Source organism: Rhynchophorus ferrugineus, unplaced genomic scaffold, assembly GCF_030347505.1.
Source record: "Rhynchophorus ferrugineus isolate W39M unplaced genomic scaffold, kcgeb_rfMv2 rfM6, whole genome shotgun sequence".
Classification (NCBI taxonomy): domain Eukaryota; kingdom Metazoa; phylum Arthropoda; class Insecta; order Coleoptera; family Curculionidae; genus Rhynchophorus; species Rhynchophorus ferrugineus.
In genome coordinates, this window is record NW_027472585.1 from 32,108,251 (window position 1) to 32,127,857 (window position 19,607).

General features: G+C 29.8%; 1 protein-coding gene across 7 annotated transcripts in view; it reads left to right on the plus strand.

Moving 5' to 3' along the window:
• The window catches only part of SLO2 (slowpoke 2), a 168,907-nt gene that overhangs the window by 101,563 nt on the left and 47,737 nt on the right, over positions 1-19,607 (plus strand). For 6 of the 7 annotated variants that reach the window (XM_076407003.1, XM_076407005.1, XM_076407002.1 and 3 more), the window contains 6 exons: positions 2,964-3,043; positions 6,227-6,326; positions 17,759-17,957; positions 18,021-18,095; positions 18,154-18,237; positions 18,295-18,389. In XM_076407003.1, the coding sequence (XP_076263118.1) occupies positions 2,964-3,043; positions 6,227-6,326; positions 17,759-17,957; positions 18,021-18,095; positions 18,154-18,237; positions 18,295-18,389 (633 nt within the window). Of the gene's footprint in view, positions 1-2,362; positions 2,573-2,963; positions 3,044-6,226; positions 6,327-17,758; positions 17,958-18,020; positions 18,096-18,153; positions 18,238-18,294; positions 18,390-19,607 lie in introns of all 7 variants that reach the window. The other variant, XM_076407001.1, reaches the window with a different exon arrangement.

Sequence of the window (19,607 nt, forward strand, 5' to 3'; positions counted from 1 at the left end):
CTTAATGTATTATATTATTAAAATAGTTATATTTTTATAAATATTTGTTTCAAAAATCACGCTAATTTATTTTTATTATGGCTTGACCGTCATTTAGGGTCATTTTTCTGATCGCATTTTACGCTCTTTTGCTTTTTGGACAATTAGGGTTATAAACAATTACAAACATAAATTTATGATCCAATGGTCCAGCAGGTTCGAACCCGCGATTATCGTAACAGGGGCCGTCTTGTCGCCTTGACCACTACGCCAACCAAGCCGGAGTCATCTCGTTAGTTATTTTTTTGTTACTAGTTTGTTTCATATCATTTTCCCTTAATATTCCCTTGATGTTCCCTAATGTTGTAATGTTATTTAGAGTTCAATAACCCTATACTACTAATAATTCTACAACTTCCGTGTTAACATCAATCATAATTACTCAAAATTTTTAAAAACATGCACCGTAATTGTTCTTGAAAGCTTCTTGCCATAATTTTCAAGTTCTAGTTAATTCAAAATAAAGATTTTTTTAAATATGTTTTAAAGTCTCCTTTTACCAACTATGTGTTTATCTCGACTGGGCCTAAAGTTTAACGTGGGCTCCGAACCACGGTCCTGAGCATTAAGGCTATCGACCGGCGAGTGACCAACTTTAGAAATCATCCCAGAAGACATCAGGTCATACCTAGCCTGGTTACTGGCGTGACTAGAATCATTTTCCTTTTCGGATTTTACACTCTTGCCTAGAACATTCACAAATTTGCAACAATCACAAACATAAATTTACGACCATGCCCCAACAGGATTCGAACCCGCGAATCTCAAAAGTAGTAGGACCGTCCAATTCCTTTACCACTGCGCCACCAAACCGGTTAATAAAGAAATTTAATAGTCGATTTCTTGTAATATTTTTTACTAATAAATCGAGATTGCTTTGCTTTAACCCTTTTAAAAAATAATATAAGCAATTAATATTTTTCTCCCATTAAGTAAATTTATCTCTTTCTGATCTTGCAACGTATTTTAAAGCTCCGAAACCGTTCTGCAAAATTAGTAACTTGATGGTTCGAGAAGAGGTAAAAGCAAATTGTATGATTTCCGTTTTCACATCCACATTATCACAGAAAATTCCGTTGTTAAGATTACTGTACGATTTATAAGATTTTATTTAATTTTTTACCAAAAATTAACTTAGCTTAACTTAGTTTGAAATCGGGTGAAAGCAAATTGTACAAATATTTGAATCTATTCAGATGCTTTACGATTAAAAGCAAATAGTGCTTCAAAAGCTTATTAATAAATACATATTAGGTACATGTCAGGTGTTGTGTATTATTTCGTCCATCCATTTAAATTTTAATTTATATCAATCCATGTTATACATCAGTTTTCGTAATATTGCCTTTATAGAGCCTTTTGTAAAATCTGTAATGTGTTGGTCGAGTAAATTTTGCAGTTTCAATAAACTGTAAAATGACTGGACTTACTGTTTAACGTGGGCTCCGAACCATGGTTCTCGGCACTAAGTCTACCGACTGGCGAGTGACCAGCTTACCAGAAAATCATCCCAGAAGACATCCGGTCTTACCGAGCTTGGTTACTGGCGTGACTGGGATTATTTTCCTTGTCGGATTTTGCACTCTTGCCTAGGACAATCATAAATATTAAACAAACACAAATATAAATTTACGACCATGCCCCAGCAGGATTCGAACCCACGACTATCGCAATAGTAATCCTTTATCTTTATGCACTGTTTCCTATCCCTATAATGTATTTTAGTTAAATAATAGAAATATATTAAAACATTGTTTATTACACTGTAAATGTTAGATTTTTTTAAATATATTTTTCAAGCTTAAATAATAAAATTTAAACAGTTATATTTTTACTAAAAAAATTACCAGTTTGATTTAACTTTATTTTTTAATAACACACTTTCCCTACACTTGTAACATATTTTAAAACTCTAATATCCTTCCGCAAAATTAGTAACGAGGTGGTTCGAAAACAGGTGAAAGCAATTCGTATAATTTCCGTTTTCACATCCAAGTAATCGCAGCAAATTCTGTTTTAAGAATTTTTAGTTTTTTAAAAAAATTATATTTACTGATTTTTTAATTTTCTACCAAAAACTAAATAATTAATTTTTATATAAATTTATTAAATAAAAGTTTACATCAAGAAATCGTTCTTTCTTTGATATTATCATTAAAAACAGAATCAAGAAAGGCTGTTTTGCCTTAAAATTTAACGAGTTATAATTTTTTTGCTATTGTTTTGTTTCGATATGGCGAAAAATCAGCCGAAGTTGGCCGTTTGATTTTTTCGACGAACTTTCGTTATAACATTACTAAAATTTATATGTACGTTCGGGGAGGAGTCGGGGAGCGCCGTGTCTGAATAGCGACGATCGACATCGAGCCGCAGTGGTGTGTGGGGCGCAGAGCAGTGAATATGAGGCGCTCCAGGTGTCTAACGCGAAAAATGCCCGGCGTCGTAGTGCTGTCCTAGTTATTATGGGTTCTTCCAGTAGATATTCTTCGTACAATTGTTTAACAAGTTGGGATAGTTACGACAGAATTCCAAGGTTAGAAAAAAAAAACGAACGAACCTCTTTGTCTAGACGGTGTGGTAGACGCATGCTTTTAAACGCGTGATTCTTTTTTGTTACTTGAAGTAAACAATCTTGTACGTCATAGACGGTGACAGATTCTCTATTTATCCGGATTAATTCCGCTTTCTAACCATACTATACGCGTTGAACGTTGTGCTTGAGACGTTAACGACGACTAACCCGAGAAATAGGTCACTAATCTTGTAATATATCAAAAGAAAAAAGAAAAACATTAACTAAGACTAACACAATTTAGTTGTACGTTGATTATCAGTTCTAATACAACTCATCTGATGCTGGCACACTGTAAATCAACTTAGCGAGAGCACTTAAAAGACACATTAACAGTTTGCTTTTGTTCCAGGGTTCGAGTGGAATACTACGTCAATGAAAATACTTTTAAGGAACGCTTACAACTTTATTTTATTAAAAATCAAAGATCCAGTAAGTAGTCATTTCGATCATTTCCGATATGGGGGGTTTGAGGGGTGATGTGCGGGACGTTACGGTTTTTCGTCGAGACGAAAAATTCTGATGGCGAAATTGAATTTCTCATCTCGGGGTCAGACCGTCTGGAATACAGAAAATTATTCGCTCCCATTTGTACTGATCCGGGAGTTATTTTATGGCATAGGTAATGTAAAGGGATAGCGATCGGCTCGTAACCTATCCAGGAAACTGATTAGTTGGAAACTTGGGGTTCGAATTTTGAGCCGGATCGTAAATAAGTTAATTAGAGATACTTGATATCGGCGGGAGTTTATAAATCACGACGTGAAGACTCAGACTGGTGATGGATCGATCATACCCTCTTTTGTATCAATTACTTTAGATTGAATTGTTCCTAATCTATTAATTCTGCCGGTGGACGCGAGCCTTTCCATCAATTCATTATAATAATTTTGTTCGGCGCCTTCGCCAATGTATTTTAATTTTTTTATTTGTTATTTATTTTTATTTCATATATTCTTTATTTCATACCGTTCAATTATTTGTTAATATGTGTCTAAATTGTGTAAGGTTAATGTTTTAGCAAGGTAATGAGTTTAAAAAGTATTAATTTTCCGTACTTTACATCTCATATTTGCTAGCTTTATTATCTGTTATCACTTGTAAGACAATATAAACACTGAAGTAGAAGTTTTAGAACTAATAATTTTATTATATAATATTTGGTTATTCTACCTTTATATTTTAAATTAACTACTAATTTAGTTATACATAACATTTATACCTTAAAAGTTTAATTTTTCGTAAATAATATTCAAATTTATCTCATTTCTTCTTCATTCAACTGACAATATTATTATAAACATTGTTACATATATACATTGTTACATATGTTACATATATATCATTTATATTTAAAATTTTTAATTCTTCATAGATAATATTCAAATTTATCTAATTTCTTCTTCATTCTAATGAAAATAGCATTGTAAACATTGTTATTCATTAGTTTGAAACTAAGTTTATAATTTTATAGTAAGATAATTATATTTAGATCCTTTACCACTATTTAATTAAGTATATTTTTATTCAATTCATTGTATACACAGACCTAAATCTTATTTTAACTCAAATCCTTGTATACGTTTTAATTTTTCAGGTAATTTTCAATATCAGTTTAATTCGTAATTATATATCTTTTTCGTGTTCTATTTTAAATATTTATTAATATTGTTTTTTATATTAGTTTATTTAATTTCACTATTTTTTATCTTTATACTTTTTTTAAGAAGGTTATTTTATGACATTTCTCTTGTTTTAAAAGTATCAATCAAAACCAACCTTTACCATTAATTAATTAAATCTCTTACTTCTCTTACTTCCTCGTGTTTGATTTAATTCTTTGTTTATAATTTTCAATATCAGTTTTATTCTCACAATTATTTATACTTTTCAATTCAAATATTTTTTTATTAATTCCTTAAATAATGTGTTTTTGTTCTTATAATGAAGTAAATTTAATAAGCTACATCAGTTAATTTTCAATAACTTTATAACCATATTAGTATTACTTTTTATGATAATTTTATAGTTTTAAATGTATACATTTAGTTATTTTTATTACCTATATTTTATTAAATTAATCTCTTTTTGATCAGTTCATTATACATATAAACTTAAAAATTATTTTTCTTCGAATTCTCAAATAACATATGTTTCCATTCATCTTCAATAATTTTTAATCCCAATTTCATTGTCTCAATTAGTTATTCTTAAACATTGTTTTTTTGGACTTGCTAAATTCGAATTTTTTAAATTAATTCCTTAGATAACTGAGTTTTTGTTTTTATAATAAAGTATTCGTGAATGAGCTTAATATACAATTACTTAATTTTCAAGAAATTTATAACTTCAACATTACTACTTTCTATGTATTCTACAAGCTTAAAATGTACCAATTTTTTTTAATTAGAATGATATTTTATAATTTATTCTCTAACTAATAAAAATTGTTTAATATCCCTAGACTCTTTCACAAATATATACTTCTTGAGACATTGTATTACTATTATTTTTTTATATAAATATATACACGTAAACATTTTTTATGTATATTTTCCATTTCAACTTGTTAATTATGTGGATAAACATAGAGGTTATTAGATGTCCTTGTGACTAATCTATAATCCTTGAGTATTAATATAAAATAACAATGAACAGATCGTTCAATTTTGATATCGAATGCTTTATTATTTATTATTCCGTTTAATTATTTTATTTGTTTTTAAATATCTGGGTATTTTGATTTGGGGTCTATTAATTTTAAATTTCTTTGGTCAGCGAATATAAGTTTTATTCGTGTAACTGCTTTTTAAATATTTAAATTATATAACTGTGTTTCTTTTTAGTACGTAATGTTGGTTTATTTTATAATTTATGAAATATCTGGTGTATAAAATGTCGTTTATTTTATTATTATTATCGATGCAAACTTTTCTTTGTGTAGGGTTTTCTTTGTTTGTCATTTGTTCTATGTTGCAGCTAATGACCTAAATTCTTAATATTTATTATTCTAGTTATAAAAATATTTTACTATTTTTTTAAGTATTTTGTATATTTTTGGTTTTGTTACCAAATGATCCATTCCTTCACCAGTTTGCAACTATGTAACTGATTTCATATAGTTTTAAAATGTATAATGCCGCTTCCTGTTATATTAATATATATGGCTGTTTATAAATTTATAGAGTAATCGACTCATATTTTATAGTATTGAATTATAATAATTAAAATCCAGCTCCTTCGCCATTATATAATTTTAATAATAATTCAGTTAATTTCGATTCGAATCTAGGTACAAAGATAATAGATTGGACGGTTCTTTCCCAAATTATTATTTATTCCGAAATCTGTTAATTTAGTCAATGAACGCGTTTGGATACCGGCAATTGACCTATTTTTTTTTCGTCGACTATTAATATGAAATAACAATGAACGGCTCCTACGCCAATGTGTAATTTTAATATTGATCCGGTGTTTTACAAGTTGTCCCTTAACCTAAATAGACGTACGCGGAGTAATGAATAAAGAATTCGAGAAAATTTATGCTCGGATTTGTGAGGGAACCGTTCGTTTGCAGAAACGAGCCGCAATGAGCTGGGCTTTGTTCTTTTTCAGGTCTTAGGATACGAATAGCGAATCTATTTTTGAAATTACTATCATGCGTTTTGTACATAATAAGGGTTATCACAGATTGCGATCCTACATATGCAACGTGGTAAGTATTAGCGTATATCACTGTTTGGTTTAGTAGTACGTCATTGGGTATGGTATATAATGTTAAATGATTACTTCATTTACGGTTTATTTTTTTTATTAACATTTAAGGCTTATTATTCAATACATTCTAATTTTTTCATTTTATGGTCACACTATATCATAGGACGATAACCAGGAGATAATCAGGACGAGTATTTTTCTGATGAATGATTACGGAGATACGGCATCTGTAAATATTTTCAGTATATTTTTTACAATTCATTGTGTGACAAGCGGACAAGAGTTATCATACAAAATATATGTAGTTGTTTTTCAAGGCCATTTTGAGGGTTTAAACATTCAATTTTAATCAGCTTATCATCATCATATTTTAATACTCATAAAACAAAATGCAATTCTCTTCCTCCCAACGATGAGGCTTAACTATTTCTTCATATGCCTTATTACATTTGATACATATTATCAGAGTTAATATACTTTTTATTGACAGTTCAATTTGTATGGAAAAGCCATCTTTTTATCTCTACCAATATTTACAATATATGATTAGCTATATACCGGACATAGGCAAGCTCTAGGCATATGCGCAACATGTATTTATTTAAAAGGTCTTTACACCATTAGTATGCTAGAATATCTTTCAACTGCTTCAATAATGCTGGAGATTGAAAACTGCTCCTTACTTTCTGCTTTCTGGGTTTGGTGCAATTCCGATACTTACAAATCCTACTTTAACTGTTTTAACTGTATATATGGACACAGTGTGTATATAGCAGAGTTTGGCAACAATATGTTAGCGATAGTACGAATGTCATCATTAAGATTGGCCAGTAATCCCGCCACTTATGTGAATGAAAATATAAGCTGCTTAAATTTCTTAGCCTAGCATTGGGATACTCTATTCATTGTAAGAAACAATCTGCAGATTATTTATGAGACTATAACAAATTACTCCAATCATCGAATGTAGAGGTTTTGTCAAAGTGGTGTAGCACCACTTTGACAGCTCGTTAGATTTGTTGATATTTTTACTTATTAGGAGACTACAATTTTTACCCATCAGTTGTTGGGTGTCATAACTATTGCAGAATAGAACATATATTGCCGACCTGGTAGATGTACAATATTGCTGGTATAAATTCCTTGAACAGATTACTAAATTTTTTTCAATACTACTATCAGATGAAATATCAGAGTTAGTAATTTTTAGTTATCTAGTTTCATATAAAAGACATAGCGTAATTATTGAATACGTGAACCTATTAATTCGTTATTGCAAATACTTTATCTTTATATTTATGTATCGAAATAACGTATTGATTCGAATTCTTTAACATTATGTACCATACCTAATATTTGTCTCTTTAAGTTGATTTAGCTTAATTATTGTTTTAGTTTTATGACTTTATTATGGCAATATTAAGTTGGTAAAAAAGAACTATTATTTTTTTTATCAACAGAAAGAAATTTCAACATTTAAAACTAAATAGGTTTTTTTTGGAAACGAGTATAGATACTTGTTATATTACAAAATGTGCTTATTATCCGCTTGAGACTCTATAGAAAGAAGAAGAAGTATATATATTCACGGACAAGAAACTTGTTTTGGTCGAGTACTTTAAATCGTTCATCAAAATCTTTTTGATTATGTCTAATTAATGTTTTAATTGCCTCCATTTTACCTATAATGGTTGATTTTTATTGGCAAATCGCTTTTTCTAATATTGTAGGTGAATACAAACAAAACATTGATGAATATAAACAATCTTTAGTTTTGTCACCTACAAGGGTGTTAAAAAAATTGTTTACTAATTCTTCACAATATTAAGTTAATTTTGGTTGTACAGAATTTATTGATACCAGTGATTGCTCTGTGGTCTTCATAGTACTTTCAATATAAGGTCAGAAATGTATTTGATATATTTCACATAATTAGGTAACATAATTTTTCACATAATTTTTACAACTTGGACACTTATACTAAAGGATATTTTATTATATATATATATATATATATATATATATATATATATATATATATATATATATATATATATATATAAATATATATATATATATATATATATATATATATATATATATATATATATATATATATATATATATATATATATATATATGTCATATCTTATTGCATTATTAGCTTAATATTTATCAATGCTTTAAAATCTTTATATATTTACTGTTAATAATATCCTTCATAGTCCTTATCTTTTAACCATATTTCTCACCTAAAATATATATTACAAGAACAAGAAATACACCAGGCTGATTAAAAGAATAATTTATTTAATTAATTTTAAAATAAAATTGAATTCTTCTTTGCTTATTTATTTCATTCTTCGATCTCGCCCTTGCAGATAACTCATTTTATTCGGTTAGTGCTTTGTTAAGACATTAAATGGATCTCTAATAAAACCTGAAATTAATCAACAGTCAACACCACTAAAATTTACAGAAATATCTTAACAACCTTTAGAATTACCTCTAGTATAGTGATATAGTATGTCTCCAGAATCATATCTATTAATAACAGTGTTTAATAACAGACATCTAAATGTCTTGTAAGCAAAGAAAATAGATGATTGTTATTATTCTTGCTAATCTATGTTAGGAAGAAATATTCACATTTGTTGGGTTTTTCTTTCACAGCTGTATATAACTACAGATAAAGATTAATTTATTTTCTCTGAAGAAAATGTAAAATATAACTTTAGGTGACCATATTATTCTTATTTGTTTTTTTATCCTAACTTGCCATAACTTCATTCGACTCTAGCCCGCATGGTTACCCTCTGGGTTTGTTTATATATTCTGTCACCGATCTGACAGCCTGGTTGCTTGATTTCGGCGTTTTTCGTTTTATTTGAACATATTAATTTTTTACGTATAATATTATAATAATATACGTTATTAATATTACATAAAAATATTAGTCTTAAAAATTCTTTTTTATATTCTTAAATTTCTTAAATTCTCGATATAAGCTTTAAGTGCTAATTTAAACATCTGGAAAATTTTCGCTAAGCCAATTAATATATAGTTTTCGGTCACTATTTTTAACTATTTAGGACATTGATGTCGGGTAAATATTCAGCATTTGTTTTATTAATTAGTGTATGTTGATAACAGTTTTATTACTTTTACCAATATATTTATTCAATTTTGCTTTAATGTAACAAACACATTATCACTGACATTGCAATAACTAGATAGCAGACCGCCGTGAAAAGTGGTATATCCTACAAAGTCTAAAAAGATCATGTGGATGGTGGCATAACAGTGAGTAAATATTAAACTATGTTAAATATCAATTTTGAAGATTCTTCTGAATTACAAATAATTTCTGTTAAAATTATGATGAAAGTAAAATTTAAAATATCATTACTCGAAGATAATGTTGGTCAAGACGATCGGACGAGATGAAAGGAATTGAGAGTTTCTTGTTAATTTATTCAATATACTTCTCTTGAAACATCATCAAAACTAGTCTTTTAATTTTTATAACTAGTTTTGGCTTTGATTTGATAACCATTCAAAGCATTCTCATTTCAACATTCAGCATTTTCATTACGGTTAAGTTAGCTTTCATGAGAGTAACTTTAAAATATGAATAAGATTCGTAATCCTTATTGAAGGAAAACAAAATACATTTTAGTATTTCTTTAGACATTCAAGTTTAGAGTATTTTATTTTTCTAGTACAAGTCATCATTGCAACAAGTATTTTTGACAAGTCTATAGACATTTTACATGTATGATATGATCAATTTTACGGACATTAGCAAATTCATATCTAAATTACTACCAATTATTATTAGGTCCATATTTCCATTCATTTTACTCTTTTAGAAAATTGGATTACATGGCAGATAATTGTTTGAAAACATATTATTATTACATTATTACCTTCTCCTATTTACTTTTCAAGACCTGTGAATTAGTCTTGAGGTTTTTTGTTCTTCGTTTTGTTGTGAAATATGGCGTACATGAGTATTTTTTGATATATTCTTCATAGTTAGCACTACTTTTTCACTTGAATTCCATATCAGAAAACTCACACCTTTTGAGGTTATCTTCATGAGACCACCATCTAATGTCTATCGGACAGGTGTAATTAGTAGAAGAATCAATATCAAAATTAAAGTGATGGTAATATTTAGGATTAATATTTTAGAAACAATAAACAAATTATAGACGACAATAAAATTTGCCAAATTTTAATGGCAATGTGAGTAAAGTTAAATTTGATACATTTATATATTATTGATTTATTAAAATTGAAAACATTGTTATAACTTGGGGTCTTCGAATGAAACTGCTTAACAATGGGTTAATGACTGTGTCAATAAAGGTCATATTTAGTCAGATAACGATCTATTATACATGAATCCATTCATCATTCCATATAAATTTCATATACGTGATGTCAGTATGCGTTGACAATGTCTAATTCTTTTGACCTAAATTAGAATATATAAATTGTAAATAAATGTCATTATAAATATGATCATCATCAATCCATAGCTGGCATTTGTAGAGAGGACCTACTTCTTAACCAACACATTGCTGTTAGTGCAGCAATTCGGATATTCTTTATCAAATTTTCAGATTACTTTTGATGATCTTGATCCATGTTTTTTTCGGGGTTGTTTTCTACCTCTTTCATCCACCTCTCATTCAATATATATGTCCAAATCGTTGTAATCTGAACTGACTGTTGCATCTTAAACGAATGAATTAATTTCTTATACGATTTTGGTGGGAAAAATGCATTTTCCTAAATTTTCGCATTCGAATGACCCTTAAACTGGCAGATGTCGGACTGTAAAAGTGTCCAAGTCTCGGAGCTATATGGAAGATAAGATAAGAGTTTGAAAGAGGCTGATTTCAGTTTATAATATTTCGTTTATTCTACACGCACAATCTTACGGAATCAAAAGCTCCTTCAGCTTGACCGATTCAGTTTACTACTTCAGCGGTACATGCCACCTCTGTATTATTGATCTCAAATACTTGTTTCACTGCACTTGCTGTAATTGGGTCCCATTAAAGTTTGCAGCAGGAGATGATATCAGGTTTATTATCACCTTTTTTCGATATAGGAACAATAATCGTGTTCTTCCATGCTGACAGTACTCTTTACGATCGACAAATTTGACTGAACTTTAATGCTTTTATTGGCGCATCATCAGGGAAAGAAGTGTCTGCAATGTCAATTGCTGGCGGAGTTGTTAAACAATGTGGTGGGTTATGATTGTAGAGCTGCATGAAAAACTCCGTTCATCGCTCTAAATGCTTATCGTGTGACTTTATGAAGAATCTATTTGTTCTTCGAATGTTGTTGTTGATATATTTATTTTTATTGCTCAATTTTCTAACTAGTTGGTACATCAGCTGATAGTCCCACTTCAACACAGCTATTTCCAAATTGGCACCTACAACATTCCAGTAGGTTTCTCTGTCTAGTTTAATTTTTTTCCTAATATCTTTATTTAATTTCCGGTATTTCTTCAGATTGATTAGTTTAGCTTGTTTTCGGTCTTCTACCATATGTAGACGTTCGGTGGATATCCAGGGCTCTGTTTTATATCAAGCCGATGAACATACTTTAGTGGAAAACTCGATTGTTTCAGATATTTGCATTTCTCTTTATTAATATTTGTATCATTTATATTTGAAACCTCTTATATATGATCCTTGATATTATGGATTTCAGTCTGATAGCGACTGATTGTATGTGACTTTTTAAACTTTTGCTTTAAATATAACACATGCAAGAAATGTATTTGTTCAAAGTTCGAGCGTTAGTAATGAAAAACTCTGTATAACCAAAATTCTAAAAGACAAAAATTGGAAGACGAAAAACAAATATCGTGTACGGAATTTGGGGTTTACAGTAAGGAAATGTAATATATGGGTTAAAAATAGTTATCGGTATCCGACTTGTGACGCTTCCAACACGAGTCTGTCGAAAAGAAAAGCGACGAGTCTCTAAAATTTCGGAATATTACGTGGTAAACCAATTTTCTGGCTTTTCGTCGAAATTGAGTTTGGCTTTCAAGTGTTTCTTTAATAAAGCCGCTTTTCCGAAACGTCTTGCTGAAAGATTGCGTTCTTGTAAATGTTTGGTGAAGTATTCCTTTGTTCAACCACCAAGAAAATAATCCTTGACCACAAAGTAAGTGTCGGCCCTTTTTATTAATTAAAAACAGTAACGTTTTATATTATCTCGAGAAAACTCAGGTAGAGCATCCAAAAAAAATATTTATACTGTAAAATGTTTTTGGTGTGAATTTTGCGGATGTTTTCTATTGCGGTTTTTCTAGTTATGGGATTCGTGTTCATTCTAGGTCATCCTATTTTTTGTTTATGTGTATTTGTCGTGTAATATTAACTGTGTTTCTTTCTTATCTATTGAACTGCATAAAGTGAAATAGTGTTGCTATACATTTTATTCATTTAAAATGTAGAAATAACAGCAGCTATATATATTATAAGATATATCGAAATTACAGCAATTAGTCAGTTTTGCAATAGTAGTTTGTAAAAAATTGAAATTCGCTTTAAACTCGGAGCGATTTTTTTTCATTTTATCCTAGTTAAAAAGAGATACAATTTTGTCTGTATGGGATCATGTATACGAATCAGCTTATAAAATTCGGACCATGCTGCCAAACATGTGTTAGTGATATCAATAAGGGTTTATAAATTGGTAAAGATTGTAAATGAAAATTTTAAGGCAACACTTCAACGTGCTGACATTATAAATTTTGATGACGTACAATAGCTGTTTTATTAGACGGCGGTAGAAAATGGGCACACAACAAGCAGTAAAAAACTAAAAAAATAATTTAAATATTATTATAATACCATATTATGATCTAATGATAGGACAAACGATGCAAAATCTACGAAGAAAGGGAATTAGAAAACTTGCGAACTTAATTTATTGAGCATTTCGATTACAATATGTCCCACATTTTTGGAAGATGGTTGTAATTAGTTGTAGAATCATTGCGTCATTGAAGAATTCTACAAAGGTAGAAGGAACTGTGCCCAGCTCTATTATTAGAAGAAGTCCAACCCTTTGGCAAGGTTTATCATTCGGATTTTACTCACAAACTTACAGGTGTAGCACAAGAAATCGGATTAAGGTTAAGCATCTTGAGATGAAGCTTGCAGCAAGACTTTGTTGGAAGGAACACATCAAATTCTAAGAGATGTTGTTGATAGCCAAGTATTGCAAGTTTTGGATAATAATCATCAATAACATAACATTTGAACTTGTAGCACAGTGAGGTGTATTTAGCAGAAAAAAACAGTTGTGTTGATTAATACATGATCATTTCGTTATTACTATAGAGATTAGGCAAGGACCAATGGGTTCTCCTTAATATATAGTCCATCCAAAATAACAGTGAACTCACGTCATCAAAATATAGCAGTAGGACACAAATTCGAAATAATCAGACCACTTGACATTGTGTACTGCAGTAAAATATATTTGTATATACTTAGTTTTTAAGTAATGTAGGTTAGTCGACCAGTTAAAGCGCAGTTTTAATTTTAAAAATATATTAATTGAAATATATAAGAAAACTAACTGAGCAAATGTGCAAAAAGTAGTACTGGCTTTGATCAATTAAAGCAAACTTGGAAATAATAGATAGGGAAGGAAAATGCGTCCTTCTCGAAAGCGGAAACAGAAATCTTCGGATATTGAGTTTTTTTCTTTATCCGTGAGCTGTGAGCTCACAAAAGAAGGATTGTATCTACGAATTACTTTCGATGTTGAAACAATGCCCAATTATAACAATTCTGAGTATACGAATTACTAATGTGGATTCAAAGTCATTGGTGGTATCAGAAGTAAGAGGAAATTAAATAATAAATGGAATTCAGTATTGTGATGAACAACGTGTGTTCAGAACTTGTGATGGGTAATGATTTTAGTAATATTTTTTTAATTTCTATTTAAATAGAATATTTTTTGTCCAAAACATGAATCAATAAATAGTAAATGGAATTTTTGCTCATTCATCGAATGTTTAATACTTTTAAAAATGATCACTAAACGTATATCTGATATATAATTTAGGAATTATAATTACATGTTTTATTGCATATGGTTAAGATCCAGTGACATCGTTATTTTTAAAGATATGCCATGTATATAAGCGAGTATACGACGCCAATTAAGTAAAATAACAAGCAGAAAGCTGGGGAAATAAAAGGTTACGTTGCAAATATTTGCAAGGAGTTTAGAATTCTGACAGGGCCTTATCATGACGACGATTGAAATATTGACTTGACTTGACCTATATAGTTTTACAACATTATTTTTAGATGAATGTTATAAATCGAGCTGTAACTACATGATTAGATACATTTGATTATTCATTATAAATTATATTATGTATTGTAACAAATATTAACTTTGTGTAATTATAAATGCATTTATAATTATAATTCATCAACTAGTTTGTGATTTTTCCTAGTGATTAATCTGTATACGATGTTTTGGCTGATTTTTTCCGTATCTGTACTTCCTAATGTATAAAGGCCACAAAGTTTTGATTTAAAAATGATTCTGTGTTTTTAAAACTAAACTATTCAATAAGAGTGCTTCGAAGTTACATCTACAAATTAGGAGCTATATTTTGGCGTGTTTTGTGCCTGACTCTGCTTTTAACTTCATATTACTCCTGAATAATGAAAATATTAGTGAGAATATTTTTAGGGTGATGGACCAAGCCTCAAAACATTGTGCATTTTATGGACATGCATATTGAAATGTGAAAACTGGTTGGTTTTTATGAAGTAGTTATTTTCACTTCCCTTATTTACTTTTGAAACCTGTCTAAGTTTTTTACTTCTTTAACATTTTTTTTTGCGTTTTGCTTTTTATTACTTATTTTTGATTTAGCACATAGTTTTGGACATTATCCTTTTTAACCGACTTCGAAAAAGGAAGAGGTTCTATATTCGGCTGTATATTTTTTTATTTAATGTATGTTCGCCGATTTCTCCGTCAATTGTTGGTCGATTTTGGTCGAAGGAGTGGCACTTCCGAGATGGTCCCATTAGAACTAAATCAGGATCTGTTGTGGGTAAGGGGGCGTAATTTTCAGATATTTTTTATCTAAAGTAATCAGATATTTGTGAATATTATTATTGCAGAGCTTATGTGATCGAAAACCGGAATTAGTTCAGTGCAAAAGCCATTCAGTTTGCGTTTTAAGCACTAATTTTAGCATATAAGACCTCGTAGAAATATTGTAGACAACTGCTTCTATGGTGTAATGATTGAAGCGTTTAGCTCCCAAACGGAGGTCGCGTGTTCGATTCCCGTCAGAGAAAATAACTTTTTGCTGTTGTTTATTTAGAACATTTGTTAAATCACCTATGTAGAGGACACCCGGGCTCGAAACGCTTCTTATTTGCAATCATTGTTTCTTTATTTCTATTTTTCCTCATACGGGCTGCACTTTTACTGGGCCTACCCATAGTAATATTAAATAAAATAACTGCGTAATTTATTGGGTAAATATCTAACACTAAAAAGAGAAAAATAAAATATTTTTAACAAAAAATATAACCGACTTCAAAAAATAAATAAGTAACTCACTAAAAATTAAAAAATATTCAAACTTATATTTAAAAAAAAACATTTTAAAATAAAATATGTACATAATAATCATTGTAATAACTAAATAAAAATCAAAAAGCTTATTTAACCTATCTACTACACGTATTTTATATTATACTATATACCACGATTTAGCTTAACACCTACCTAAACCTATTTATCTATTTACAACATTATTTTAACTACTACCAACTGATCACTTATTGAATGGAATATATTATACACATTCCAAATAAACATGGATACATACTTTAACGAGTTCCCCATATGTTTTGGTTATCCAAATGTTAAAGGCTGAGCTATTAAAGTAGGTGAGAGAAAATCATAACTAAGTCTGTACATGTTAACATTGCACAAGATTGATATTTAATTATTTCAAAAATTGAAAGGTATAATTAGATTAAGATTTTCTAATGACATAACTTATTATGGGTTTTGCATAATTGGCCATTTATATATGACATAATTTAATATCCACGTGGGTAGATTTTGTAGTAATTATGTTATTGTGGACTCAAGTACTCGTAATCGTTAATCAAAAACCAATAGTGCACAAATAATCAAAGTTAAGTATTGCTTTAATAAATGGCAACTAATCAATAAAATTAAATTGTATGAATTGATGTTTATTCAATATTAGAGGACAGTCCATTAATAACATTAGAATTTGTATTAACTTATTTTATATACATATCTAACAATTTCCTTTGACGTTATTAACAAGATGAAACATGCCGGAGGCTTCTTGTGAAATATTGTAATTCATGGTGATATGTTAAGACAAAACTCAGAACTTGAGTTAACAGTAAAGAAAATATTAAATTGAAATAAGTTGTTATCTGCATAACAAGATAACTGAATGGATGCAAATTGTTTATATTTACGTTATCTACAGATAATTTAAGAAATTAATTTTATATTTTTTAATAAGTCAGATACCAGATTATCCAATTGTTTTTGTTCTATAAGCAAGGCACCATAATAAAATTATCTTGAACCTCAACATTTTTTTTACGATCTTCTAATTGGTAGAATCACTGATGTGAGTGTCGGTAAAAGTTTTTTGGAGTGTAATAGCAAGAAGACCATGTGGATAAATAGTAAATCAAATATTTTTTCTCTAATATTTAAATCTATCTACTGCAATATCAATAATAAATGATTTTATCAATTATGAAGGTAATCCATTGATAAAAATGATATTACATTCCAAAAAAAATATGTTTAACACTTGGTGGGCCTTAATGAACTACGAACTAGCTACTCATATTGATGTTTCCTTTCTAAGTTGACTTGCTGACCATGTTTAAATTCATCAAGCAGTTTTTCTGCCATTATCGTTGCAGTGAAGAATTCTTACGGACTTTTAACAATCAACTATGAAGTTCTTTTAGTGCGAAAGCATCCAATAAACTAGCTATTACACGATATTCAATTACTTTTACTTCCTTAATTTTTTTTATTCCTTAAAGAATTTAATTATTGACAAAAAATGACTACCTATCGAGCAAGAAAATGCATTGAAGTCTCTGTATATAAAAACGAAGTAAGTAAGATGGAAGTTATTAGCTGTGGATTCTCAAGGGGTTATTTATTTATTTTATTGAATTCAACATACGCTTTTAGCCGAAATAATAAGTGTTTGTACTCATTATAAAAAAAGGAAATCTGTTTAGTTTTGAGCCAACTTAATATTTTTGTTGTTTATCTACTATATAATGAATAAAAGCATTAGCAGTTTTTTACTTGGTAATTTAGTTATGGCTGTGTACCGAGCAACAAAACCGAGTATATTTTGTCTGCCAATTTAACCGAAGAAAAGTTTCAAGAAAATCCAATTATAAACTGGGACGCTATTCTGTGGGTGAACCGCCCCCTGGAGCTGTGGGTGGTTCAAGTCATTTTAGCGGTGATAAGTTTGACTGAAGCATTAATATTAGCGTATCTTGGATACAAGGTATCGAGTATTGGGACGGTAAGGTAATCTCGCGGTTTGATCTGACGCTCCTAACTGTTTTAGGGTAACATTTGGCAACAGCTGCTGTCGTTTCATTTCATTTTAGAGATCGTCAATACGGTGCCATTTACATTTACCGTAAGTCTCGGTCAGGAAATGGGACTGAATCAATCTCTAACCCGAATTTGATTTGTAGATTTTTTATGCCCCTTTAAGAACAATGTTTATACCAGTATTCTTAAACTGTTGGCTGGCTAAACACTCGCTGGAAAATATGTTCGTGAGTATTTACGGTTCTTTTAATCGATCTTTTATGCTGGGTCGTTGTTTGTTACAGAATGATCTTCATAGAGCCATGCAGAAATCACAGTCCGCCTTATCTCAGCAATTAACTATACTCTCGGCGACTTTAGTTTGTCTAGTTTTTACGAGGTACTTAATCTATTTAAACAAGTATTTTACTTATTGTAAGGGACCGTTAGACGTGGATAATGCAAAAGAATATTAAACATTCAACTAATATCGATGACACTGTACCGTAATTGAACATATTGAGCAGTACTGTAACAAAAAGAAATAATAGTGTAATTAAGACATTTTGATGCTAAGAACGTTCTTGGATTGAATATTTGATTGATTGTGGATGGTTCTAACTGAAGTATTGTCTTATACTGGCAATATATATTTGGCGATGAGAATACTGTTTATAGGTAAAGCTATAAAAACGATTGTCACAGAGTTATCATAAGATAAGTTGGGTAGTGTTTTGGGTGATGGATGATATTTTTCTGATATAATTTTGTGTTTTTTACTTTCGCATTCGTAGCTGAAGTTGGTGTTTGAGTCCACGCTAAATAGCAGGTTTAAATATTATATCTTAGTGACTGTTTTTGCTTCATAAAAAATAACTCAGTTATAAACCATGTTCATAGAATTAATTAATATTCATAGAATTATGGATATAATTGTAACAATTTATGAAGAAAGAAGATTTTGTTTTACCATTTTTGTAGAAGTGGTACAGGTTCTTGGTAAGGTAAGGGCCTTAATTTTAAATTAAATAAGATGTTTTACCCAGATAGTTTGCGGAATTGTTAAAATCTTATATTTCCGATGAAAGGGTTAAGTTAGGAATGCCTATTCGTAATTGAAATAAATAAACGCTGAATACCGCAGGGTAGTGTGTTAGGACCGGTCATTTGCTTCATCACAGCGATGTTTATGAGTTGCAATATAATACAATAGCTACTTTTGCTGAGAAACAGTTTGAATAAGACTAAATCTGTCCATGTAAATATAAGAGAAATCAACGCATCCCTATCAGAACCAATAATACCAAGTGTCATATGCCAACACAACAAAATATTTAAAAATTGCACTGGAAGCGAAGCTGCCCTAAAAGTCTCGTGCAAAGAAGAATGTATTGAATAATTAGAATTGGTATTTGAACCCACTCAGGTAGGCAGACCATATAGGAAATATTCGAGTGAACTGCACACGATGAACCTGCTCCAAAGCGTAGGAAAACGCAACAGTCGGCTGGCAAGGTTATGGTTATGGTAATAATTTTCATTGACTACCTTGAAAAAGGAAGGACCATCAACAGCGACTATTACATAGCATTATTGGACCAATTGAAGGACGAAATGG